The following is a 25,399-nucleotide window of genomic DNA, read 5'->3' as shown; positions in this document are numbered from 1 at the left end:
TCCGAATTTTCGAATTTACAAATTCACTAATTTACTAATGTACGAATGCCCGAATTTACGAATGTCCAATTTTATCGAATTTACGAATATTCGAGAAAAATTAGTTCGACAGGTTTTCGATAATTCGGATATTCCCGAATTAACGAATTTGTCGAAATTCGTTAATAAGCGAATTCGGAACGAAACGAATTGCACATGCCTAAGAACCCCCATTAATCTGGGAGTGGATAGATATGGTTGAGGAAACATATATAACGGAATGTTGGGGATGCGATATGAATGAAGAGACTAATAGAACCTTGGCAAAATGGGAGGAATGGGCAGCTTTTAAAAAGACTTGGAGTTACGCCCAGGAACTGAGACCGCTAGATCAGCAGTAAGGAGATGACCGGTAGAGGTTTCAGCCTAGGGAACGGCAGGTCGGCAGAGGGGGGGAAGGGGCTAGGGGAGTGGGATGAGGGGGGCGGATGGGGTAGAGTGTTTAGTTTGTTTAAGGAGAATAAACTGTTGGTAAATTTTGCTACTTCTTTTTCTAATCTGCTACGATGAGGAGACTACGACAGGGACGAAAAAGACGAATTGCAAGGCTGAGTCAAGTCCCTTGTTGCCGTCTGCTGAAGTGGCAAAAAAAAAAAAATATTACTAGAATTCAACTCCAGGCGCCCCAAACCAAAGTGTACCCGAAAAATAATATTGTTACCCCTCCCCCAACACATCATGAACATGAAAAAGGTTGTTAGCGTGTGTGAATTCTCTGGTGTCTAACAAGGACTTCTTTATAAACAAAAGATTTCCCACACTCTGAACATGAATAAGGACGTTCACCTGTGTGAGTTCTCTGGTGTCTAACAAGGTGTCCTTTATAAACAAAAGATTTCCCGCACTCTGGACATGAAAAGGTATTCTCATCTGTGTGACTTCTCCAGTGAACATGAAGCTGTGCTTTCTGACGGAAAGATTTCCCGCACTCTGAACAAGAAAAAGGACGCTCACCAGTGTGAATTCTTTGGTGATCAACAAGGTAGTTTTTACTACTGAAACATTTCCCGCACTCTGAACATGAATGCAGACGTTCACCCGTGTGAATTCTCTGATGATATAGAAGGTCTCCATTCCGAATGAAACATTTCCCGCACTCTGAACATGAATAAGGACGCTCACCTGTGTGAGTTCTCTGGTGTTTCACAAGATCTCCTTTATAAACAAACGATTTCCCGCACTCTGGACATGAAAAGGTATTCTCACCTGTGTGACTTCTCCAGTGAACACGAAAGTGTCTTTTTTGACTGAAAGATTTCCCGCACTCTGAACAAGAAAAGGGACGCTCACCTGTGTGACTTCTTTGGTGATTAACAAGGTCATTTTTACTAATGAAACATTTCCCGCACTCTGAACATGAATAGGGACGTTCACCTGTGTGAATTCTCTGATGATTTAGAAGGCCTCCTTTATGAATGAAACATTTCCCGCACTCTGAACATAAATATGGACGCTCACCTGTGTGAGTTCTCTGGTGTTTAACAAGGCCTCCTTTATAAATGAAAGATTTCCCGCACTCTGAACATGAATAAGGACGTTCACCTGTGTGAGTTCTCTGGTGTTTAACAAGGCCTCCTTTATAAATGAAAGATTTCCCGCACTCTGAACATGAATAAGGACGCTCACCTGTGTGAATTCTCTTATGATTGAGGAGCTCTCTATTATAATTAAAACGTTTCCCGCACTCTGAACATGGATAAGGACGTTCACCTGTGTGAATTCTCTGATGATTGAGGAGCTCTCTATTATAATTAAAACGTTTCCCACACTCTGAACATGGATAAGGACGTTCACCTGTGTGAATTCTCTGATGAATGACCAGGTGTCTAATATAATTAAAACATTTCCCGCAGGCTGAACATGAATAGGGAAGTTCACCTGTGTGAGTTCTCTGGTGTACAAGAAGTTCTCCTTTCTTGCTGAAACATTTCCCGCACTCTGAACAGGAATAAGGACGCTCACCCGTGTGAATTCTCTGATGACTTACAAGGTCTCTATTATAAATGAAACATTTTCCGCACTCTGAACATGGATAAGGGCGCTCACCTGTGTGAGTTCTCTGGTGTCTAACAAGGTTTCCTTTACTAAAGAAAGATTTCCCGCACTCTGAACAGGAATAAGGACGCTCACCCGTGTGAATTCTCTGATGATTTACAAGTTCTCCATTATAAATGAAACATTTTCCGCACTCAGAACATGAATAAGGATGATAACCTGTGTGAGTTCTCTGGTGTGTAACAAGGTGTCCTTTACTAATGAAAGATTTCCCGCACTCTGAACATGGATAGGGACGTTCACCTGTGTGAATTCTCTGATGGTTTATAAGGTCTCCATTCTGACTGAAACATTTCCCGCACACTGAACATGAATAAGGACGCTCACCTGTGTGAATTCTCTGGTGTTTAACAAGGCCTCCTTTAGTATTGAAAGATTTCCCGCACTCTGAACAAGAAAAAAGATGCTCACCTGTGTGAATTCTCTGGTGTTTAACAAGGTCTCCTTTATCATTGAAAGATTTCCCGCACTCTGAACATGAATAAGGATTCTCCCCTGTGTGAATTCTCTGGTGTTTAACAAGGTCTCCTTTATATTTGAAAGATTTCCCGCACTCTGAACATGAATAAGGACGCTCACCTGTGTGACTTCTCTGGTGACTATGCAGCTTGGAATTAGTATTAAAACATTTGCCACACTCTAGGCATGAAAAGGGGCGCTCACCTGTGTGACTTCTCCAGTGTTCTAGAAGGTTTCCTTTATGCATGAAACATTTCCCACACTCTGAACAAGAAAAAGGACGCTCACCCGTGTGAATTCTTTGGTGTAAAACGAGGCGATCTTTTGTTATGAAAGATTTTCCGCACTCTGAACATGAATAGGGACGCTCACCTGTGTGAATTCTTTGGTGTAAAACGAGGCGTCCTTTTATTATGAAAGATTTTCCGCACTCTGAACATAAATAGGGACGCTCACCTGTGTGAATGCTTTGGTGTAAAACGAGGCGTTCTTTTAATATGAAAGATTTTCCGCACTCTGAACATGAATAGGGACGCTCACCTGTGTGAATTTTCTTGTGCCTAAGAAGTAACCGTTTTTTTGCAAACAATTTCCCACACACTGAACATGACAATGAACTCTCTTCTGTGGGAACTCCTTCATGGCTTAAAGAAGATTCCTTGGGAATAGAAGGATCTATTGAAGTATCTGTACTGTGAGATCCTATAGTCTTGGTGTGGGATCCATCAGAAGATTCCTCAGGATTAGAGGGATCCATTGATCTCCCCAATTGGGAAGGTCTGGGTTGTATATTTGGAGTAACGGGATTTCCTCCTGGAGAATATTGTACAATGTTATTATCTTCTGCTTTATAATCTGGAGATACAATGAGATGTTCCTCAGAGGTATTCCGGACATTGTGTCCACCTGTTGAGAAAAAATGTAACATTAAATGTTATAACCTTCCATTCAGGAGTCATATATGTTGGTCCGTCACCAAATAATTTATAAGAGCTCTGGCATGGATTTGAAGGCAATTAGAAGAGAAAAATATGAATACAAGCAATAGAGGTTTCGGTTTCATAAAAAAAAAAAAGGATTTGTTGTTACCCACCGTAAAATCTGTTTCTCTGGGTTCATTGATGGACACAGCTCCTTCTTCTTTATCCATTACCAAACAGGGTTTTATAGCCCCACCTACAGGAGTAGGACACTAGGCAAAAAAATAAAGACTCTGCACTTCCTATGGGCAGTCTTCTCTGGGCATAAAAACTCCTTCTCTGCTATAGGCCTCCAGACAGTCACAAGCAATGTTGAAGGAGAATTTCCATAGAGGGGGTGGGTGCTGTGTCCGTCAATGAGCTCAGAGAAATGGATTTTACGGTGAGTAACAAAAAAAATTCTGTTTTCTCTCACGTTCGTTGAAGGACAGAGCTCCTTCTTCTTTATCCATTACCAAACAGGAATGTCCCCAAACAGTGACCGAATGAAGGTGGGAAAACCAACCAATGGAGAAGAAACCCAGGACAACCTACCAATCACTCAGAGAAGTGCCCAAGAGTCCTAAAAAGCAGCCTGCAAAACCTTGAGGCCAAAACTAGCATCAGAAGATGCCGACACCTCAACTCAACAGAGCTAATAAAAGTGCAGCAATATGGACTATGATTGCAACAAACAGCTTTTCCCTGCGATATTGAGGTGGCAACGAGGGTCAGTTTATATGGCCATAGTTATGTGTGTAGTAAGACTGATTTAGAATTTCAGCTAAGAATCATATTTCTTGTAGTTCATGTTGAAACTACTTATGACAGGTTGTGGTTCCTCTTTTTGTGCAAGAGCATACTGCAGAGAAACGAAAGTTTTACATAAGGTTTAAAAATATATATGTTTTGCAGAACCTGTCTGGATTAGCATGCGTAGGTTGATTTAGGTTGATTGTTAAAAGGTTAGAATGTTTTGTATAACGGAAGTGTACCGCCTGTTCGCTTGTGACGCAATATGCTGAAAATTATATGTACACTGTATGAACTGTATCTGACACTCTTGACATGTAGACACTAGGGATGAGCTTCGAGTTCGAGTCGAACTCATGTTCGACTCGAACATTGGCTGTTCGCAAGTTCGCCGAACAGCGAACAATTTGGGGTGTTCGCGGCAAATTCGAATGCTGCGGAACACCCTTTAAAAGTCTATGGGAGAAATCAAAAGTGCTAATTTTAAAGGCTTATATGCAAGTTATTGTCATAAAAAGTGTTTGGGGACCTGGGTCCTGCCCCAGGGGACATGGATCAATGCAAAAAAAAGTTTTAAAAACGGCCGTTTTTTCAGGAGCAGTGATTTTAATAATGCCTAAAGTCAAACAATAAAAGTGTAATATCCCTTTAAATTTCGTAGCTGGGGGGTGTCTATAGTATGCCTGTAAAGAACAGTCTAACAGCAAAATGACATTTCGAAGGAAAAAAAGCCATTTAAAACTACCCGCGGCTATTGCATTGCTGACAATACACATAGAAGTTCATTGATAAAAACGGCATGGGAATTCCCCACAGGACAACCCCAAACCAAAATTAAAAAAAAAAAAATGACGTGGGAGTCCCCCTAAATTCCATACAAGGCCCTTCAGGTCTGGTATGGATATTAAGGGGAACCCCGGCCAAAATTTAAAAAAAAAATGACGTGGGGTTCCCCCTAAATTCCATACCAGACCCTTCAGGTCTGGTATGGATTTTAAGGGGAACCCCGCGCCCCAAAAAAAAAAAAAAACGGCGTGGGGTCCCCCCAAAAATCCATACCAGACCCTTATCCGAGCACGCAACCTGGCAGGCCGCAGGAAAAGAGGGGGGGACGAGAGTGCGGCCCCCCCTCCTGAACTGTACCAGGCCACATGCCCTCAACATTGGGAGGGTGCTTTGGGGTAGCCCCCCAAAACACCTTGTCCCCATGTTGATGAGGACAAGGGCCTCATCCCCACAACCCTGGCCGGTGGTTGTGGGGGTCTGCGGGCGGGGGGCTTATCGGAATCTGGAAGCCCCCTTTAACAAGGGGACCCCCAGATCCCGGCCCCCCCCCCTGTGTGAAATGGTAAGGGGGTGCTTACCCCTACCATTTCACTAAAAAACTGTCAAAAATGTTAAAAATGACAAGAGACAGTTTTTGACAATTCCTTTATTTAAATGCTTCTTCTTTCTTCCTTCATCTGGTTCTTCTGCCTCTTCTGGTTCTTCCTCCGGCGTTCTCGTCCAGCATCTCCTCCGCAGCGTCTTCTATCTTCTTCTCCTCGGGCCGCTCCGCACCCATGCATGGGGGGAGGCTCCCGCTCTTCTCTTCATCTTCTCCTTCATCTTCTTCTCTTCTTCCTTTTTCTCTTCTTCATTTTCTTCTCGGGGCCGCTCCGCACCCATGCTGGCATGGAGGGAGGCTCCCGCTGTGTGACGGCGTCTCTTCGTCTGACGGTTCTTAAATAACGGGGGGCGGGGCCACCCGGTGACCCCGCCCCCTCTGACGCACGGGACATGATGGGACTTCCCTGTGGCATTCCCCGTGACGTCACAGGGAAGTCCCGTCATGTCACCGCGCGTCAGAGGGGGGCGGATAAGGGTCTGGTATGGATCTTTGGGGGGACCCCACGCCGTTTATTTATTTTTTTGGCGCGGGGTTCCCCTTAAAATCCATACCAGACCCCAGGTCTGGTATGGAATTTAGGGGGAACCCTACGTCATTTTTTTTTTAAATTTTGTCCGGGGTTCCCCTTAATATCCATACCAGACCTGAAGGGCCTTGTATGGAATTTAGGGGGACTCCCACGTCATTTTTTTTTTTTTAATTTTGGTTCGGGGTTGCCCTGTGGGGAATTCCCATGCCGTTTTTATCAATGAACTTCTATATGTATTGTCGGCAATGCAATAGCCGCGGGTAGTTTTAAATGGCTTTTTTTCCTTCGAAATGTCATTTTGCTGTCAGACTGTTCTAAACATGGGAAACATGCGCCCCTTTACAGGCATACTATAGACACCCCCCAGCTACGAAATTTAAAGGGATATTACACTTTTATTGTTTGACTTTAAGCATTATTATAATGACTGCTCCTGAAAAAACGGCCGTTTTTAAAACTTTTTTTTGCATTAATCCATGTCCCCTGGGGCAGGACCCAGGTCCCCAAACACTTTTTATGACAATAACTTGCATATTAGCCTTTGAAATTAGCACTTTTGATTATTCATGTTCGTGTCCCATAACGGTGTTCGCGTGTTTGAACGAACTTTTTTCCTGTTCGCATGTTCTGGTGCGAACCGAACAGGGGGGTGTTCGGCTCATCCCTAGTAGACACTAGTCGGGTCAGGAGTGTCCATTCTTTTTGCCCAAAAAGATGGAATAACTCTCCCATACCAGAGTTCTTTGTCCAACAATGTCATTCAACGATATCCTGCCTTAAACCTGCTACTTTAATATCTCTGTGCCATATTATCCCTCTAGTGTCCAGCGTTATCAGACTGACATCATATTTGTGCGCTCAACCAAAGAGATTGTAGGATTTGTAGTTCCATCAGACGGCTGTTTCCCTGCATGACTATGCATCCGGACTACATATCCCAGGGATCTTTGCTACCACCATTGATGTTGCTGGGAAGAACTATAAAATGAACCAGAGACCAGCCTCATGCGCTCTTCCTCCTGGGCCTCGTGTGTGAAGGATCTCCTCGCGCAGGGAGAGTGAGGTCGCGGCCTACCACGCGGTCTACAGCATACCCGACAATAACAAGCCAGTGAGTGAACTTGGGCCAACCAAATTAATGGCTCAGGTAGCTCAAGCTCAAACCCAGATGTATCATGCCTTGATGTGGGTGATGGAGACCCAGGCGAAGGTTCAAGAACAAGGGACCTGTCAAGGGGAACCAAAGTCTCCCCAAGGGCGAGAGAAAAGATGTTATGGATGTGGGGAGGTTGGACACTTTCGGGCCGAGTGTCCTAAGGCCGGCATCAGCCCTCAATTACTCATGGATGTTATGAAAGCTTTACAGAAATTACTCTTCCCAAAACTGGCAGGAAACTTCAGGGGACATCAGTGAAGGAGCTAGTTGAGAGTCCCGGGGGAAGACTGAGCTCCAAGGCCAAAGAGATCCAAGAAGAAAAAGGGACGCAAGCCACCTGCTGCTCCTCCCCTCACTGCACCAAAGGAAAGACCTAAGAAGAAAAGGGTACACAAGCCACCTGTTGCCCTACCCTTTCCTTCTTTCCTTGCTATGAAAAACAAAAGAAACTAAACCCTAAAGGAAGGAGAGACGGAGACAGGAAATCAATGCACACCTTACTGAGAGAATAGTAAGACCAACTCCGCTACTTCCAAAGAGACTGATTAGGGCCCAAACTATAGAGTCATCCGCTGAAAATCTAGCAAAGAACCTGGGGGCCTTCCCCTATAGTCTCGATACAAGTAAAGGGCAGCTATACTCAAGCCCTACTAGATACGGGAGGCTAGGTGACGTTGCTGTACCGAGATTTTAATCACAAGTACCTGAAGCATATCCCTTTGTGCAAACTTGAGGAGTTAAAGATTTGGGGCATAGGGACCCAGAAATGCCCATACGATGGGTACATACCCATCAAGATAACCTTTAAAACTTCCCTGGCTGGAAAACCAGAGACTTTTGACACATTGGCTGTTGTCTGCCCCCGACCTCCTGGGGCAGGCCAAAATTCTTTGTTGATAGGCACCAACACCAATCTTGTGAGGAGCCTACTCACTCCACTGGCCCTGGAGGGTGCTCTAGTAGGGAAGATCCACCCTCAGCTGCAACAGGCCTTTCAGCAAGTGTTGTAGGAAAAGAAGGCCCCTCTGGAAGGATTAGGAAGGCTGTGGCGATTGGATGCCCACGAAAAGGTATTGCTGCCGGGCGAGAGGGTCTGCTTGAAGGCCACTGTTAAGCTATCATGGGACCTGTCGGGTCCTTATGTGGCGGTGGAAGCTGATTCAGCAGAAGAGGATGTTGGTATAGAATTGTTTCCGGAGATCATACCCACCAAGGCCTTATTAAGGAGCGGGCGGCGAATCCCTGTTAGTGTGAGGAACGTCACCGGTCACCCAATTAGTCTGAGGCCTCAGGTGGTGATTGGGAAAGTGAGTGTGCTGCCACCCCAGTGACGGGGATGATCTAGTTCAGAAGGCAAATGGAAGAGAGACCACTGTCCATTACCCAAATCTACCCTCAGGATGGGCGGAGGAGAAGATTAAAGCCCAATTAGCCCGATGGGAGAAGATGTTCTCCAAAGATGACTTTGATGTGGGCTGCGCCAGGAGTGCCCAACATCAAATTCAGCTAACTGAAGACAAACCTTTTCGCAAAAGGGCCAGGCGAATCCCTTTGTGTGATCTGGAGGACCTTAGAGAACAGCTGGCTGAGCTGAAGAAGTCTTGGGTCATTAAGGAATCCAGGAGCCCTTATGCATCCCCGATTTGTGGTAGTGAGAAAGAAGAATGGGTCCCTCTGGATGTGTATTGACTACCGAACCTTGAACTAAATGACTATCCCAGACCAGTACACAACCCCCCCCCCCCCCCCCCCGCATAGAAGAGGCCCTGCAATGTCTATCTGGGGCCAAGTGGTTCAGTGTGCTGGATCTAAAGAGTGGATACTATCAGATACCCATGCATCCAGATGACTGAGAAAAAACGGCCTTCATCAGCCCTCTAGGAGGGACTGAAGCTGTCGTTAGAGAAATGCCAGTTCTACTAGACCTTGGTTACATACATTGGGCATGTAGTTTCAGCCGAGGGGATAGCTACTGACCCTCAGAAGTTGGTGACCGTTACTTCTTGGCCTCGCCCGAGCACCGTCACTGAATTGAGGTAGTTTCTGAGATTCTGTTCCTATAATAGGAGTTTCGTAAAGAACTTCTCACAGATTGCTCAATCATTGAACAAACTCTTACAGAAACAGATGGAAGGGGATCCGCAGAATGTCCAGAAGGGAGGCCCCAGGAGGCCACGGGAATCTATCTAGGAACAATGGACGGTGAAGTGTGAAAAGGCTTTTGAACGTCTGAAGGGGGGCCTTGTGGAAGCACCAGTGCTGGCCTACGCGGACCCATCCAAGCCTTTGCACATGGATGCCAGCAGAGATGACCTTAGGGGAATGCTGTACCAAGAGTCGGAGGGAAGACTTTGCCCCCCCCCCCCCCGAGAAGAACTATCCTGTACACACATTGGAGTTCTTGGCCCTCAAGTGGGCAGTGGTAGATAACCTATGTGACTATCTGTACGGGGCCACTTTTGTGGTGAAGACGGATATTAACCCTTTGACTTACCTTTTGCCCACTGCCAAGCTGGATGCCACTGGACATCGGTGGTTGGCTGCTCTGTCTGAGTTTCGGTTCAGTCTGAAATACCCACCAGGAGTGGGAAATTATGACGCTTATGCCCTTCCCGAAGACCCCATACCACAAATGCTGGCCAGAAGAGTTGGGTCCACTTACCTCTGGAAGGAGTATTAGCTGTATGTCAAGGAGTTGAGCATTAAGCATAGAGGGGCGATAGGAGTTGAAGCTGTGGGAGTCACTTTTGCTGGAGTACCCAAATATTACTGTTATTTGACACAAGTGCGCAGTCAAGGCTTGCCTCAACTGACAAGAGAAGATATGAGGGGGGACCAACTGGAAGACCTGTTGGGAAAGCTTCTGAAGAAGTCTCTATCTGTTTGAGACCTTCAGATGCTGTTGAATAGTTCCATTGAGGGAGCAAAAGTAGTCCATAGAGAGTGGGAACAAATGCGATTAGAGGATGGAGTCATATACCAGAGAGCCCCTTCTGAAGAGCCAGAGGGTGTTCATCAACTGTTCCTCCCTGAGAAACACTGACTAAAGGTATTAACTGCCATTCATGATGATCATGGTCATTTTGGCCCGGACAGAACCTTCAAGTTAGTCAGGGATCGATTCTATTGGCCATCCATGAGAGCTGAGGTGGAAAGCTATTGTCGCTCTTGCATCAGGTGCATTCAGAGAAAGACTTTACCCGGCAGAGCAGCCCCAATGGGTCATCTCCAGAGTCAAGGGCCAATGGAGTTGGTGTGCATTGATTTCTTGTGTTTGGAGCCTGACTTGAGTGGACAAAGTAATGTCCTGGTTGACAGATCATTTCACCCGCTATGCTCAAGCTTTCCCCACTAGGGATCAGCAAGCCAGTACTATAGCAAAAACCCCGGTGGAAAAGTTCTTCATTCATTACGGGCTGCCCCAACACCTACACTCAGACCAAGATCAGGACTTTGAGAGCAAGTTAATCAGAAGATTATGCGAACTCTTGAGTATAAAGAAATCCAGAACCACTCCTTACCACCCTCAAAGGGGATCTGTAACCTGAGCGTTTTAACCTTACCCTGCTGAATATGTTGGGAATCCTTCCCTCAGAGAAGAAAAAGCATTGGGGAGACTATATAGCTGCAGTACTCCAATGACTCTACTGGGTAGCCCCCCTACAGACTAATGTTAGGAAGAGAAGCTTGTTTACCAGTGGCTTTTGGAACATCGTTAGATCATACCTCCCAGGCCTCCTACGGGGGGGTATGTCGACAGGCTTCAGAAGAATCTGAAGATGGCCTATGAGAAAGCCAAGGAAGCGTCCACCACCAGAGAACAGAGGAACAAGAAAAACTTTGATCTTAAAGTAAGGGTTCAGGACCTACAACCCGGAGATCGAGTGTTGTTACTCAATCTAGGAGTGCCTGGGAAGCATAAACTGGCTGATAGATGGTGCTCTCAACCTTACATTGTCTGTAAACGATTATTCGGGCTCCCTGTGTAGGGATGAGCTTTGAGTTCGAGCCAAACTCATGTTCGACTCGAACATCGGCTGTTCGTCAGTTCGCCGAACAGCGAACAATTTGGGGTGTTCGCGGCAAATTCGAATGCCGCGGAACACCCTTTAAAAGTCTATGGGAGAAATCAAAAGTGCTAATTTTAAAGGCTTATATGCATGGTATTGTCATAAAAAGTCTTTGGGGACCCGGGTCCTGCCCCAGGGGACATGTATTAATGCAAAAAAAAGTTTTAAAAACGTCAGTTTTTTCGGGAGCAGTGATTTTAATAATGCTTAAAGTCAAACAATAAAAGTGTAATATCCCTTTAAATTTCGTACCTGGGGGGTGTCTATAGTATGCCTGTAAAGGGGCGCATGTTTTCCGTGTTTAGAACAGTCTGACAGCAAAATGACATTTCAAAGGAAAAAAGTCATTTAAAACTACTCGCGGCTATACTGAATTGCCGGCCCAACAATACACATAAAAATGTATTGATAAAAACAGCATGGGAATTCCCCACAGGGGAACCCCGAACCAAAATTTAAAAAAAAATTACGTTAGGGTCCCCCTAAATTCCATACCAGGCCCTGTGTGGATATTAAGGGGAACCCCGGGCAAAATAAAAAAAAAATTGGCATGGGGTCCCCCTCAAAATCCATACCAGACCCTTCAGGTCTGCTATGGATTTTAAGGGGAACCCCGCGCCAAATTTTTTTTAAAAAATGGCGTGGGGTACCCCCAAAAATCCATGCCAGACCCTTATCCGAGCACACAACCTGGCAGGCCGCAGAAAAAGAGGGGGGGACGAGAGAGCGCCCCCCCCTCCTGAACCATACCAGGCCACATGCCCTCAACATTGGGAGCGTGCTTTGGGGGTAGCCCCCCAAAGCACCTTGTCCCCATGTTGATGAGGACAAGGGCCTCATCCCCACAACCCTGGCCCGGTAGTTGTGGGGGTCTGCGGGCAGGGGGCTTATCGGAATCTGGAAGCCCCCTTTAACAAGGGGACCCCCAGATCCCGGCCCTCCCCCCTGTGTTAAATGGTAAGGGGGTACCCCTACCATTTCACAAAAAAAAATGTCAAAAATGTTAAAAATGACAAGAGACAGTTTTTGACAATTCCTTTATTTAAATGCTTCTTCTTTCTTCTATTTTCTATCTTCTTTCTTCCTCCATCTTCTTCTTCTTCTGGTTCTTGTTCTTCTGGATCTTCTTGTTCTTCTGGTTCTTCATCCGGTCTTCTCGTCCGGCATCTTCCTCAGCGGCGCCGTCTTCACTTCATCTTCTTTCCTCGGGCCGCACCGCATTCACGATTGGATGGGAGGCTCACGCTGTGTGACTTTTCTCTTCTTCTGACAGTTCCTAAATAATGGAGGGCGACAGACCCCGCTCCCTTCTGACGCAGGGCGGGTGACCCCGCCCCCCTCTGACGCACGGGGACTTCCCTGTGGCATTCCCTGTGATGTCAGAGGGGGCGGGGTCAACCGCCCTGCGTCAGAGGGGGCGGGGTCACCCACCCTCCGTTATTTAAGAACTGTCAGCAGAGGAGAAGAGTCCCATAGCGGGAGCCTCCCATCCAATCGTGGATGCGGAGCAGCCCAAGGAAAGAAGATGAAGTGAAGACGGCGCCGCTGAGGAAGATGCCGGACGAGAAGACCAGATGAAGAACCAGAAGAACAAGAAGAACCAGAAGAACAAGAACCAGAAGAAGAAGAGATGGAGGAAGAAACCGAAGGAAGATAGAAGAAAGAAGGTAGAAAATAGAAGAAAGAAGAAGCATTTAAATAAAGGAATTGTCAAAAACTGTCTCTTGTCATTTTTAACATTTTTGAATTTTTTTTTGTGAAATGGTAGGGTACCCCCTTACCATTTCACACAGGGGGGAGGGCCTGGATCTGGGGGCCCCCTTGTTAAAGGGGGCTTCCAGATTCCGATAAGCCCCCTGCCCGCAGACCCCCACAACCACCGGGCCAGGGTTGTGGGGATGAGGCCCTTGTCCTCATCAACATGGGGACAAGGTGCTTTGGGGGCTATGGCAATGTTGAGGGCATGTGGCCTGGTATTGTTCAGGAGGGGGGGGGCGCTCTCTCGCCCCCCTCTTTTCCTGCGGCCTGCTAGGTTGCGTGCTCGGATAAGGGTCTGATATGGATTTTTGGGGGTACCCCACGCCATTTTTTTTTTTAAATTAGCGCGGGGTTCCCCTTAAAATCCATACCAGACCTCAAGGGTCTGGTATGGATTTTGAGGGGGACCCCACGCCAATTTTTAAAAAAAAATTTGGCCGGGGTTCCCCTTAATATCCACACCAGACCTGAAGGGCTTGGTATGGAATTTAGGGGGACCCCCATGTCATTTTTTTTTTAAATTTTGGTTCGGGGTTCCCCTGTGGGGAATTCCCATGCCGTTTTTATCAATGAACTTTTATGTGTATTGTCGAGCCGGCAATTCATTAATAGCCGCGAGTAGTTTTAAATGACTTTTTTCCTTTGAAATATCATTTTGCTGTCAGACTGTTCTAAACACGGGAAACATGCGCCCCTTTACAGGCATACTATAGACACCCCCCCCAGGTACGAAATTTAAAGGAATATTACACTTTTATTGTTTGTCTTTAAGCATTATTAAAATCACTGCTCTCGAAAAAAACAGCAGTTTTTAAAACTTTTTTTGCATTTATACATGTCCCCTGGGGCAAGACCCGGGTCCCCAAACACTTTTTAGGACAATACCATGCAAATTAGCCTTTAAAATCAGAACTTTTGATTTCGAACGTTCGAGTCCCATAGACTTCAATGGGTTTCTAAAGTTCGTGCGAAGTTTTGGTCTGTTCGCAAGTTCTGGTGTGAACTGAACCGGGGGGTGTTCGGCTCATCTTTATCCCTGTGTACCAAATTTGGCCTGAGGGTAAGATTGGCCCCCTGAAGACTTGGCACCAAAAACATCTGTTACCTATATCCAAGGCTGTTCGAGTACCTCCATCTCCTTTCATATGGTGTATAGTATCTCCTCCCCATTTGTTAGGAATATGACATTATATTGAGGATGAGAATGGAGATGGACCTTTCATATGGTATACAGTGTCTCCTCCTCATTTGTTGGGAACATGATGTTATATTGAGGAATGGAGATGGACCTTTCATATGGTGTACAATATCTACACCTCATTTGTTGGGCACAATAAACATGATACATTGGGTGGTGTGGTGAATACGTCAATTAATTTCTTGCTGTTGATGGTTAAAGTGTAAGCAAACTTCCTTTGCTGACTATTACCCATAACTAAGCCTATAATAAGGCTTACTAATAGGTAGTGTAAATATCTCCTAAACTTTCACGTTTATGAGATATTTACAGTACATGCAGTCAGTGACATCACTGGTGCATGCGCTCTGAAGGAACGGCCACCCGTGCCATTCCTTCAGAGCCCTGTGCCATGAACAGCAGCTCCCACACGCCCAGAAGCAAGACGGGTGAAGATGGCAGCACTTGCAGCCAGCGGGTAAACAAAAAAATGTCCAGCGGTATACAACCGCTTTAAAGTTTCTCAGTATTTCCTTTACTGGAAGGATGTGATGATCTCTATTTTGTACATGAGCAGCAAACTTTGTGTGTGACTAATTAAAAAAAATCTTTTTTATATGGAAGGGGAGCCTTGTTTTTAGAGCTGTGTGGATAAGTGAAAGTCTTGTTCTAGATGACTTTACCCAATATATACAAATGAGGGATGGTGTGATCTTCCTGTGTGGAATACAGAGGATGGGGACATCTCTCTGGTGGGTTCCAATTACTGGATCCATCTGTAGGAAACACACACACTGACTGAATACATTGTTTCTATGTGTTTATCAGATGATGGGGGATCTAGGTGGACCCTCCGTACTGCTCTCTCCTTTACAATAAAGTGTCCTCTTACCCGGTAATGTGAGGGGCAGCTGATTGTCCATCATGATGTCCTTGTAGAGATCCTTGTGTCCTTCTAGATACTCCCACTCCTCCATGGAGAAATAGACAGTGACATCCTGACACCGTATAGGAACCTGACACACACAATGATACAGTCACCATCCAGACACATCCCTTGTCTGTTACTGGATAATGTCCCAGAATTCCCAGCACAACTCACCTCTCCTGTCAGCAGATCAATGATCTTGTTGGTGACCTCTAGAATGTGCGGCTCGTTATTTTTCTGTAGGGCTAGGAGAGGTGGTGGATGCATGGAGATGGGGCCTTGTCTTTCTCTTTGTCTTATGGACTTCATAACTACAGTACAGTCCTGTAATATACATCAATTAATAGCATATCAGAATCATCTTCACATGACAAGACAGGTCTATGTTTTAATAAAAGTGTTAAGAATTATTAAACACTCCCAGAATCCTCCTCACCTCTCCAGTCAGTAGACAGATGATCTCCAGTGTGAGTAATAATATCCCATTATGGAGATTATTTTTATTCATATTTACATAATTGAGAAGCTGTTGATTCTCCATCATGACGTCCTTGTAGAGATCCTTGTGTCCTTCTAAATACTCCCACTCCTCCATGGAGAAATAGACAGTGACATCCTGACACCTTATAGGAACCTGACACACACAATGATACAGTCACCATCCAGACACATCCTATGTCTATTACTGGATAATGTCCCAGAATTCCCGGCACCGCTCACCTCTCCTGTCAGCAACTCAGTGATCTTCTTGGTGACTTCTAGAATCTTCTTGGCACTGGTTACCTCTGTTGTCAGGCAGTGAGGTGGAGGCACTGTGATGGGTGATGTCCTGTGAACGCGGCTGCTTGGTGTTAATGGATCGCCAGATATTTTTCTCACTACTTTATAATCCTGTGTAAAGAGAGAAAGTAACAATAATCACTACAGACATCCCAGAATCCTCCTCACCTCTCCGGTCAGGTCTATGTTTTATTAATAGAGATAAGAGTGATGTCATCCCTCAAACTCAACGGATCCAAAACAGAGCTTCTTCTCCTCCACGCAAACCGTAATACAAAAACGAAGAACCCTTGGACACCACCCACCATCCTTGGACAGACCGTCTCCCCAAGCACCAAAGCCAAAAGTCTCTGAGTCAGCTTTGACTCAGAAATGTCGATGGATGCACAAATAGGATCGGTAGTCAGTAAATCTCACCATCTCCTTCGCCTACTACATAGACTCGTCCCCTACATTCCAGAAGAAGACAAAGCAGCAGTAGTTGGAACAATCATCAATTCGCGGCTCGACTACGCAAACTCCCTTTACATAGGACTACCTAAATACCAGATTGCACGCCTACAAGTCACCCAAAACACTGCAGCAAGACTGGTAACAGGAAAAAAACCCTGGGAATCCATCTCCCCATCCCTGAGGAGCCTACATTGGCTAACCGTAAAGGACCGGATCACGTTCAAGACCCTGTGCCTCACCCATAAATGCACTCAAGGAAACGCTCCACAATACCTATGCGAGAAAATAAAACACTACACATCTAAGCGCAGTCTTCAATCAACTAACCAAAACCTCCTCCTCATTCCTAAGTCCCGCTACAAATCAAAGAGAGAACGAAGATTCGCAGTCCAAGGACCACGTTTATGGAACGCTCTATGTGCCAACATCCGCATGGAAGAAAATCATCGGGCCTTCAGAAAAAACCCCAAGACCCATCTCTTCTAAGAAACAGGAATAACAGCACGGATCAAGCGCCTTGAGGTGATTCAGTTCGCATTTGCAGCGCTATACAAATCTTTCATTCATTCATTCACATGACCTCCCACAATCCTCCTCACCTCTCCAGTCAGCAGGTAGATGATCTCCAGGGTGAGGTTCAATATCCTTTCAGTCATGTGATTTTGGCCCGTCTCCATCTTCACTGATGTGGTCATGTGATCTATAAAGGACTCTCCTCTCTGTAGACAGATAATAAACTGAGAAATATCTGGACTGTACTGGGACAAAAAATATCTGCACAGTGTTCCTCCATAGTTCTACAACAAAAAAAAAAAAAGAAATTGCACTAGGTGCTAAATATAAATGATAATAAAAACTGAAATGGGGGACCGTGAAGGAAGTCCTGCAGCTAAAACACAATAACCCCAATACAAGGGCACATGAAATATACAAAAAGAGGAACAGTGTAGTGCTGGACTAATGAAGAGGGACACATATATTGATATCTGTAATTATACAAGGACCCATAAAGTTATCATGAGTTAATAAGTGATACTAAACAATAATCAGTGTGATGCTGGTTTAAAGTGATCAGATGTGCATATATATAATGAAAACACATGTGAATTATTCATCTGAAATCTACATCATCATGAAATAATAAAAACACATACACAGAAGTGATGGTCCTTATAAATGTGAGTTCATACCCTAAAAGGTGTACATAAAAAAAAAAATACAAAAAAGTACAAAAAAATGGACAATAAAGTTCATAAGTGTCTCAAATAAAAAACTGAATCCAAAAAAAATCCAAAGAAGGCTATTGCAGGGTTCAGGGTTACATGATCCACCGTTAGTGCAGCCCACCACCAGATGGTAAAATTAAAGGCTTACCAGAAAGCCTGCGACCGCCCTTACTCAGGGGGGTCAATACAGGCTTAGTAGTGGAAAATATCCAGAGATGGTGTATTCCCTGGACCGTTCTCCCGCTCTTCTCACCAGACAAATGGTCCTCAGCAACGGGGACTCCAATGTGGAAAAGGTGCTCCCATAGATACCTTCAGTACTCCTTCTCGGGGGGGCCAGATATAAATGAGCCACAGATCCCAAGAGAAAAACAAAAGGGACTCCAATAGTGCAGATTGACTAAAAAAGGGGGCGATTTATTAAGCTAAAATACAGCAAAACCACTTCCAGCAAAAGTGACAGTGCAAAAACTCCTTAGCTGTTTAAAAACGGTTCGCGCATGCACGATGCGTGTCGGCGTTGTGACCCTACGGCCGTTTCGTCACAACTGACGTCATCAGGGGTATGTGACCACGCTCGCGCATGCGCTATAAATACACAAGCGCTACAGCGCCATAGCGCATTCATTGGCTGAAGGGGAACAGGGGCGGACATTAATCCAATATACATAATTGCTCCAATCTAATTAAAACTCCCATAGATTAAATACGTGAATGCTCATTGGGTATGGAAGAAATAATCAGAGACATTCATACAGGGCAGAGGTGTGTAATACACACTGTCATCTAGTGGCAAAAAAGGAGATATTCTCCAAAGTGAATTAGGTGCATAAATGCTCATTTAATGTGAAAAATAACTGTGTCATTCATACAGGGCAGAAGTGTATGATACACACTGCCATTTATTGACAAAAAGAGTGTTCTCCAATATAGGCAAACGCCAGAGAAACACAATTAAAAGTAAAATACTTCACATAATAAGTGCATAAAAAATGTTAAGTACAATGGGATAAATACGGGTGAGGTTAAATAACCCATCAGCCATGATGCATCACTGGCCAAAACACAAAAAAAACAAGATTACAATATATAAAAAATATATTGATGTAGACACTTGGCTTATCAAAATATATAAAAATTTGTTTAAAATTACATAAAATAAGGATTCTATTTATATAAAAAAAAATGATTTTCAGCTGTTGTTAATAAAACAATTAATGTCCCACTCTATGTTCAACCCATTTGGGGCATGAGAGCCAAGTCTATAGATCCAATTCGTTTCGGATCTAGAGATGGTTCTTTTCTCGTTACTGCCCCGCCAATGGGGAACATATTTCTCGATGCCAATAAAAACAGTTTCCTTAGGATACCTGTTGTGTACTGCATCATAGTGTCTAGAGACACTGTGTTTGTCGAAGCCCTGCTTAATATTGGTAATATGTTCTGCCAACCTCACGTTCGATTTCCTAATGGTACGGCCAACATACTCCAACCCACATGGACACCTAAGTAGGTATACCACACATTTAGTTGTACATGTGATGAGTGATTTAATGGAGTATGTGGTACCTGTACCACTAGATGTGAACTTGGTTAACCTTCTGTCACGTAATGAATTGATACGACAAACATTACATGTCCTGCAAGGGGAGAATCCCTTTAAATCCCCAAAAAATGTAGGGCGTGTGGGTGGAACTGGGATATTAGGTGCCAACAAATGTCTGAAGCTAGTGGCTCCCCTGAATAAAATTTGTGGTTTATCAGACAGTAGGGGTCCTAAGACTCGATCATTTTTAATGACAGACCAGTGTTTTTTAATTATCCTTTTAATGGCCCAATGTTGGCTTGAATAGGTCGTGAGGAAAGCTAACCCAAAGTCCTCCCTGTCCACTACCTGGGGAGGTTTATCACGTAGTAGTTCCTTACGCTCCCTATTCCCTATCTCCACAATCAGGGAATCTAGCATGGCAGCGTCATACCCTTTATTTAAAAACTTCGATTTCAAAGTTAGGGCTTCCCTGAGGAACTCGTTAGAATCGGAGCAATTTCATCTTAAACGCAGAAACTGGCCCTTAGATACAGCGGATAGCCAGGACTGATGATGGCAGGAGTCGAGTGGTATAAAACTACTCCTGTCAGTCGATTTGAAGTACGTCGAAGTAGTAATAACATTATTGATAACCGTAATGACCAAATCTAAAAAATGGATTTGAGTGGGACTAGCTTCATGGGTGAGTGTTATACCCCTATCATTATAGTTAAGGACAGACAGAAAAGCAGTCACAGAGTCGATGTCACCATCCCAAATGAATAGGACTACCTCTAGTAACATTTTAAACCTCAGCCTGCGCTCCAAGGGACGCAGGGGAGTACTAGGTCTGATGCACTTCAGAGGCCTTTCTCCTCCCCCCCATTCACGGGGAGGTGGGAGACCTCGGGGACGTCCTCACCAAATAAGGGGTAGAGGGGGAAGGAGGAACTCCTCTTCCCGATCACGTCATTGGTCTCCTTCATCCTGGAGACGACGGAATGACCGGGGAGTCCATCAAGATATTGGTAGTAACCAACCATATCATGATCCTTGTGGACAGAGGTTCCGGGAGGACCATCGTAATAACGATGGGGTATGTGATCACTATGGGGTCAATGTTGGGAACAGATTTTCCCCTTTACGTGATGGCATGAATGATAATGTATTAGGTCTGAGTAGGAACGGTAATCCTCTTGACTCCTCCCATAGCCGGCACACTGGAGATAACCATTTTAATTGGGATTTTCAGTTGGCTGGCAGAGGAAGGATCAAACGAAAGGGAGACGCAAAAGAGGGTGCAGAGGGGGTAGGAAACTTCACCCCAAAAAGGAGGAGGATATAAGTGGTATCATAAATTTAAGCACCAAGGAAATCTCTAAGGAAGAACTCTCCACTCTTAGTAAGGGTTTGAAGTTTGTCCCACCACGGAATCTTAACAAATTCCAAACGTTCATTGATGTGCAGAAATACACGCGCAAATTAAATATAAAAACGTATGTTTTAAGCAATCCTGCTAGACAGCTAAGTAGAGAAGCCTCTGTGGTGACACATTCAGGATTGAAAAATGCGTCACTCTTCAATCCTCCTAGCACTGCAGCACCGAACGTAACCATCTTTCGTGATTTGGTACTGAATGATCTAGCTAATTTAAACATTAGACCAGTACAAACCCAACATAACATCAGAGTTGGTTTGGAGGCTCTGAGTAATAGAAAGGATATCGTTATACGCCCCGCCGACAAAGGCGGAGCGATAGTTATCTTGGATCATGATTCCTATACCAACAAAATGTTGAGGATCCTTTCGGATACAAGTACGTATTCTCCTTTACCATCGGATCCAACCTCTGGTTTCAAGCGGGAACTTAAGGTCTTGATTGACAAAGGTCATAATTTGGGGATCCTTAATAAAAAAGAAAAGGAGTATTTGGTCCCCTAGCCCCTCGATTACTGGTGATGTACATATTACCGAAAATCCATAAGACCTTGATCAATCCACCAAGGAGGCCCATCATCAGTGGTATTGACTCTGTAACTTCACGTGTGGGGAAGTATATTGATTTTTTCTTACAACCACTGGTGATGGGCACCCCCTCTTACCTTAAGGATACTAAACATATCCTCAATATATTGAGTGAAATAGAGTGGAAGGCTACATACATGCTGGTGACAGCTGATGTCGCATCATTCTATACATCAATATCCCACAATTTAGGACATGAGGCTGTGCGCCACTTTCTCTATCGGGACTCCAGTATCTCCATCACGCAATGCAATTTCCTGATGGAGCTACTGGACTTCTCAATGGAACATAACCACTTTTGGTATGGTGGCACACATTATTTACAAACAAAGGGAGTGGCCATGGGAGCTAAATTTGCTCCCAGCATGGCCAACCTCTTCATGGCCAATTGGAAGGAGGATGTGGTCCTAAGTGACAGTCCACCCCAGTTGGTCATGTGGAGGAGATTTATTTATGATGTCCTATTCATTTGGGACGATGACATCGACTCTGTGACTGCTTTTCTGTCTGTCCTTAACAATAATGATAGGGGTATAACACTCACCCATGAAGCTAGTCCCACTCAAATCCATTTTTTAGATTTGGTCATTACGGTTGTCAATAATGTTATTACTACTTCGACGTACTTCAAATCAACTGACAGGAATAGTTTTATACCACTCGACTCCTGCCATCATCAGTCCTGGCTATCCGCTGTACCTAAGGGCCAGTTTCTGCATTTAAGACGAAATTGCTCCGATTCTAACGAGTTCCGCAGGGAGGCCCTAACTTTGAAATCAAAGTTTTTAAATAAAGGGTATGACGCTGCCATGCTAGATTCCCTGATTGTGGAGATAGGGAATAGGGAGCGTAAGGAACTACTACGTGATAAACCTCCCCAGGTAGTGGACAGGGAGGACTTTGGGTTAGCTTTCCTCACGACCTATTCAAGCCAACATTGGGCCATTAAAAGGATAATTAAAAAACACTGGTCTGTCATTAAAAATGATCGAGTCTTAGGACCCCTACTGTCTGATAAACCACAAATTTTATTCAGGGGAGCCACTAGCTTCAGACATTTGTTGGCACCTAATATCCTAGTTCCACCCACACGCCCTACATTTTTTGGGGATTTAAAGGGATTCTCCCCTTGCAGGAGATGTAATGTTTGTAGTATCAATTCATTACGTGACAGAAGGTTAACCGAGTTCACATCTAGTGGTACAGGTGCCACATACTCCATTAAATCACTCATCACATGTACGACTAAATGTGTGGTATACCTACTTAGGTGTCCATGTGGGTTGGAGTATGTTGGCCGTACCATTAGGAAATTGAACGTGAGGTTGGCAGAACATATTACCAATATTAAGCAGGCCTTCGACAAACACAGTGTCTCTAGACACTATGATGCAGTACACAACAGGAATCCTAAGGGAACTGTTTTTATTGGCATTGAGAAATATGTTCCCCATTGGTGGGGCAGTAACGGGAAAAGAACCATCTCTAGATCCGAAACAAATTGGATCTATAGACTTGGCTCTCATGCCCCAAATGGGTTGAACATAGAGTGGGACATTAATTGTTTTATTAACAACAGCTGAAAATAATTTTTTTTTATATAAATAGAATCCTTATTTTATGTAATTTTAAACAAATTTTTATATATTTTGATAAGCCAAGTGTCTACATCAATATATTTTGTATATATTGTAATCTTGTTTTTTTGTGTTTTGGCCAGTGATGCATCATGGCTGATGGGTTATTTAACCTCACCCGTATTTATCCCATTGTACTTAACATTTTTCATTCACTTATTAAGTGAAGTATTTTACTTTTAATTGTGTTTCTCTGGCTTTGCCTATCTTGGAGAACACACTTTTTGTCAATAAATGGCAGTGTGTAGCATACACTTCTGCCCTGTATGAATGACACAGTTATTTTTCACATTAAATGAGCATTTGTGCACCTAATTCACTTTGGAGAATATCTCCTTTTTTCCACTAGATGGCAGTGTGAATTACACACCTCTGCCCTGTATGAATGTCTCTGAGTATTTCTTTTATACCCAATGAGCATTCACGTATTTAATCTATGGGCGTTTTAATTAGGTTGGAGCAATTATGTATATTGGATTAATGTCCGCCCCTGTTCCCCTTCAGCCAATGAATGCGCTATGGCGCTGTAGCGCTTGTGTATTTATAGCGCATGTCCGAGCGTGGTCATGTACCCCTGATGACGTCAGTTCTGACGAAACGGCCGTAGGGTCACAACGCCGACACACATTGCGCATGCACAAACCGTTTTTAAACAGCTAAGGAGTTTTTGCACTGTCACTTTTGCTGGAAGTGGTTTTGTTGTATTTTAGCTTAATAAATCGCCCCCTTTTTTAGTCAATCTGCACTATTGGAGTCCCTTTTGTTTTTCTCTTGGGATCTGTGGCTCATTTATATCTGCCCCCCCCCGAGAAGGAGTACTGAAGGTATCTATGGGAGCACCTTTTCCACATTGGAGTCCCCGTTGCTGAGGACCATTTGTCTGGTGAGAAGAGCAGGAGAACGGTCCAGGGAATACACCATCTCTGGATATTTTCCACTACTAAGCCTGTATTGACCCCCCTGAGTAAGGGCGGTCGCAGGCTTTCTGGTAAGCCTTTAATTTTACCATCTGGTGGTGGGCTGCACTAAAGGTGGATCATGTAACCCTGAACCCTGCAATAGCCATCTTTGGATTTTTTTTGGATTCAGTTTTTTTATTTGAGACACTTATGAACTTTATTGTCCATTTTTTTGCATTTTTTGTATTTTTTTCTTTATGTACACCTTTTAGGGTTACGGACTCACATTTATAAGGACCATCACTTCTGTGTATGTGTTTTTATTATTTCATGATGATGTAGATTTCAGATGAATAATTCACATGTGTTTTCATTATATATGCACATCTGTTTTTCATTATATATGCACAGCATCACACTGATTATTGTTTAGTATCACTTATTAACTCATGATAACTTTATGGGTCCTTGTATAATTACAGATATCAATATATGTGTCCCTCTTCATTAGTCCAGCACTACACTGTTCCTCTTTTTGTATATTCCTCCATAGTTCTGACATCATAAATTACCTTTAAATAACAACTCCTACTAAAATCTTTAATCTTAGGCTTACAATGACTGGGGAAGAGTTAGGACTTCCTTCAAGGTATTCTTTTCGGTCCTGGTTGGGGAGATTTCCTTTGACTTCCTGTCTAGCATGTATCTGGACTATAAACCAGAGGCTCTGGATGGACAGTTGGATAAATGGTTCTATATTTAGGATGTATCTGGTCTATAAACCAGAAGCTTTGGATTTATCTGGACACATATTAAAAAATAACCACTGATAACAGTATTTTAGGTTTGTGTAGTAGTGGATGTTGGAGATAAAGACATCACAGTGACTATGGAGGAAGAGAACGGTCATGACATGGGGAATTTATTGGTATAAATAGAAAAAGAATCTTATTACCCTCTTTGTGTGTTCCAGCGATGTGTGCTCTCTTTTTCCTCCTCCTTTCACTTTGGATATTGTACGTTATACAACGTTCTATGCTTATCTTTCATCAGTTCCTGTCAGAGTGATCCGCGCACAATATGTGATGTTGCATCATGTGAGGCTTCTCAGGGTACGGAGTGAATATATCCTATATCTAACCCATCCTCCGCCCATACTACCTGTGCTTCTTTAACGGTTTCCTGCAAATATGTAGAAAGAGGAAGTGTGGTCCACCCTGCCCCCATCTCTAATTGCTAAAACTACTTCTCTAAATCTCTTCAAAGTAAATTCACAGAGCACCCGGGAATGACTCTACAAGGGTGATACACCGTGCATCTATCATCTAAACTGCTTACAAGTAAGCAAGGGGTTTCCCGGGTCTTTGTCAAGACCCCATTTATACCCACACAAGGCTCACATTCTGTCAGCGTTTTAGTATATTCTCCCTCCTTGACACTAGGCTCACACCTATGCGCTTTTTAGTGCATTTTGCAATTGGCAGAAATTCACTACAGTCCATTTAACATTGTTTCCTATGGTACACGTTCACAACTATATATTTTTTAGTCAGTGCGTGTTTGGAAAGGGTCAGGGAT

General features: G+C 44.0%; 1 protein-coding gene across 1 annotated transcript; it reads right to left on the bottom strand.

Moving 5' to 3' along the window:
• Positions 1–13: 13 nt before the first annotated feature.
• LOC141104759 (uncharacterized) lies at positions 14–25,399 on the bottom strand. The gene is made up of 7 exons (XM_073594474.1): positions 24,777–25,399; positions 17,106–17,225; positions 15,994–16,164; positions 15,710–15,907; positions 15,448–15,597; positions 15,238–15,361; positions 14–3,459 (listed from the first exon to the last, which is right to left on the bottom strand). Exons 2-7 carry the CDS (start codon positions 17,199–17,201, stop codon positions 737–739), a joined length of 3,462 nt encoding a protein of 1,153 aa, XP_073450575.1. The 5' UTR covers positions 17,202–17,225; positions 24,777–25,399; the 3' UTR covers positions 14–736.

The sequence above is a fragment of the Aquarana catesbeiana genome, linkage group LG08, assembly GCF_042186555.1.
Source record: "Aquarana catesbeiana isolate 2022-GZ linkage group LG08, ASM4218655v1, whole genome shotgun sequence".
NCBI lineage: Eukaryota > Metazoa > Chordata > Amphibia > Anura > Ranidae > Aquarana > Aquarana catesbeiana.
The sequence above is the reverse complement of the archived record's forward strand: the minus strand, read 5'-3'. Positions and strand labels throughout refer to the sequence as shown.

Coding starts and splice junctions, on each gene's coding strand:
- LOC141104759 (XM_073594474.1), bottom strand. CDS start 17,201: ATGACCACATCAGTGAAGATGGAGACGGGCCAAAATCACATGACTGAA. Junction 16,165..17,105: donor TCTACCTGCTGACTGGAGAG/GTGAGGAGGATT, acceptor CTCTTTACACAG/GATTATAAAGTAGTGAGAAA. Junction 15,908..15,993: donor CTGAGTTGCTGACAGGAGAG/GTGAGCGGTGCC, acceptor TGTGTGTGTCAG/GTTCCTATAAGGTGTCAGGA.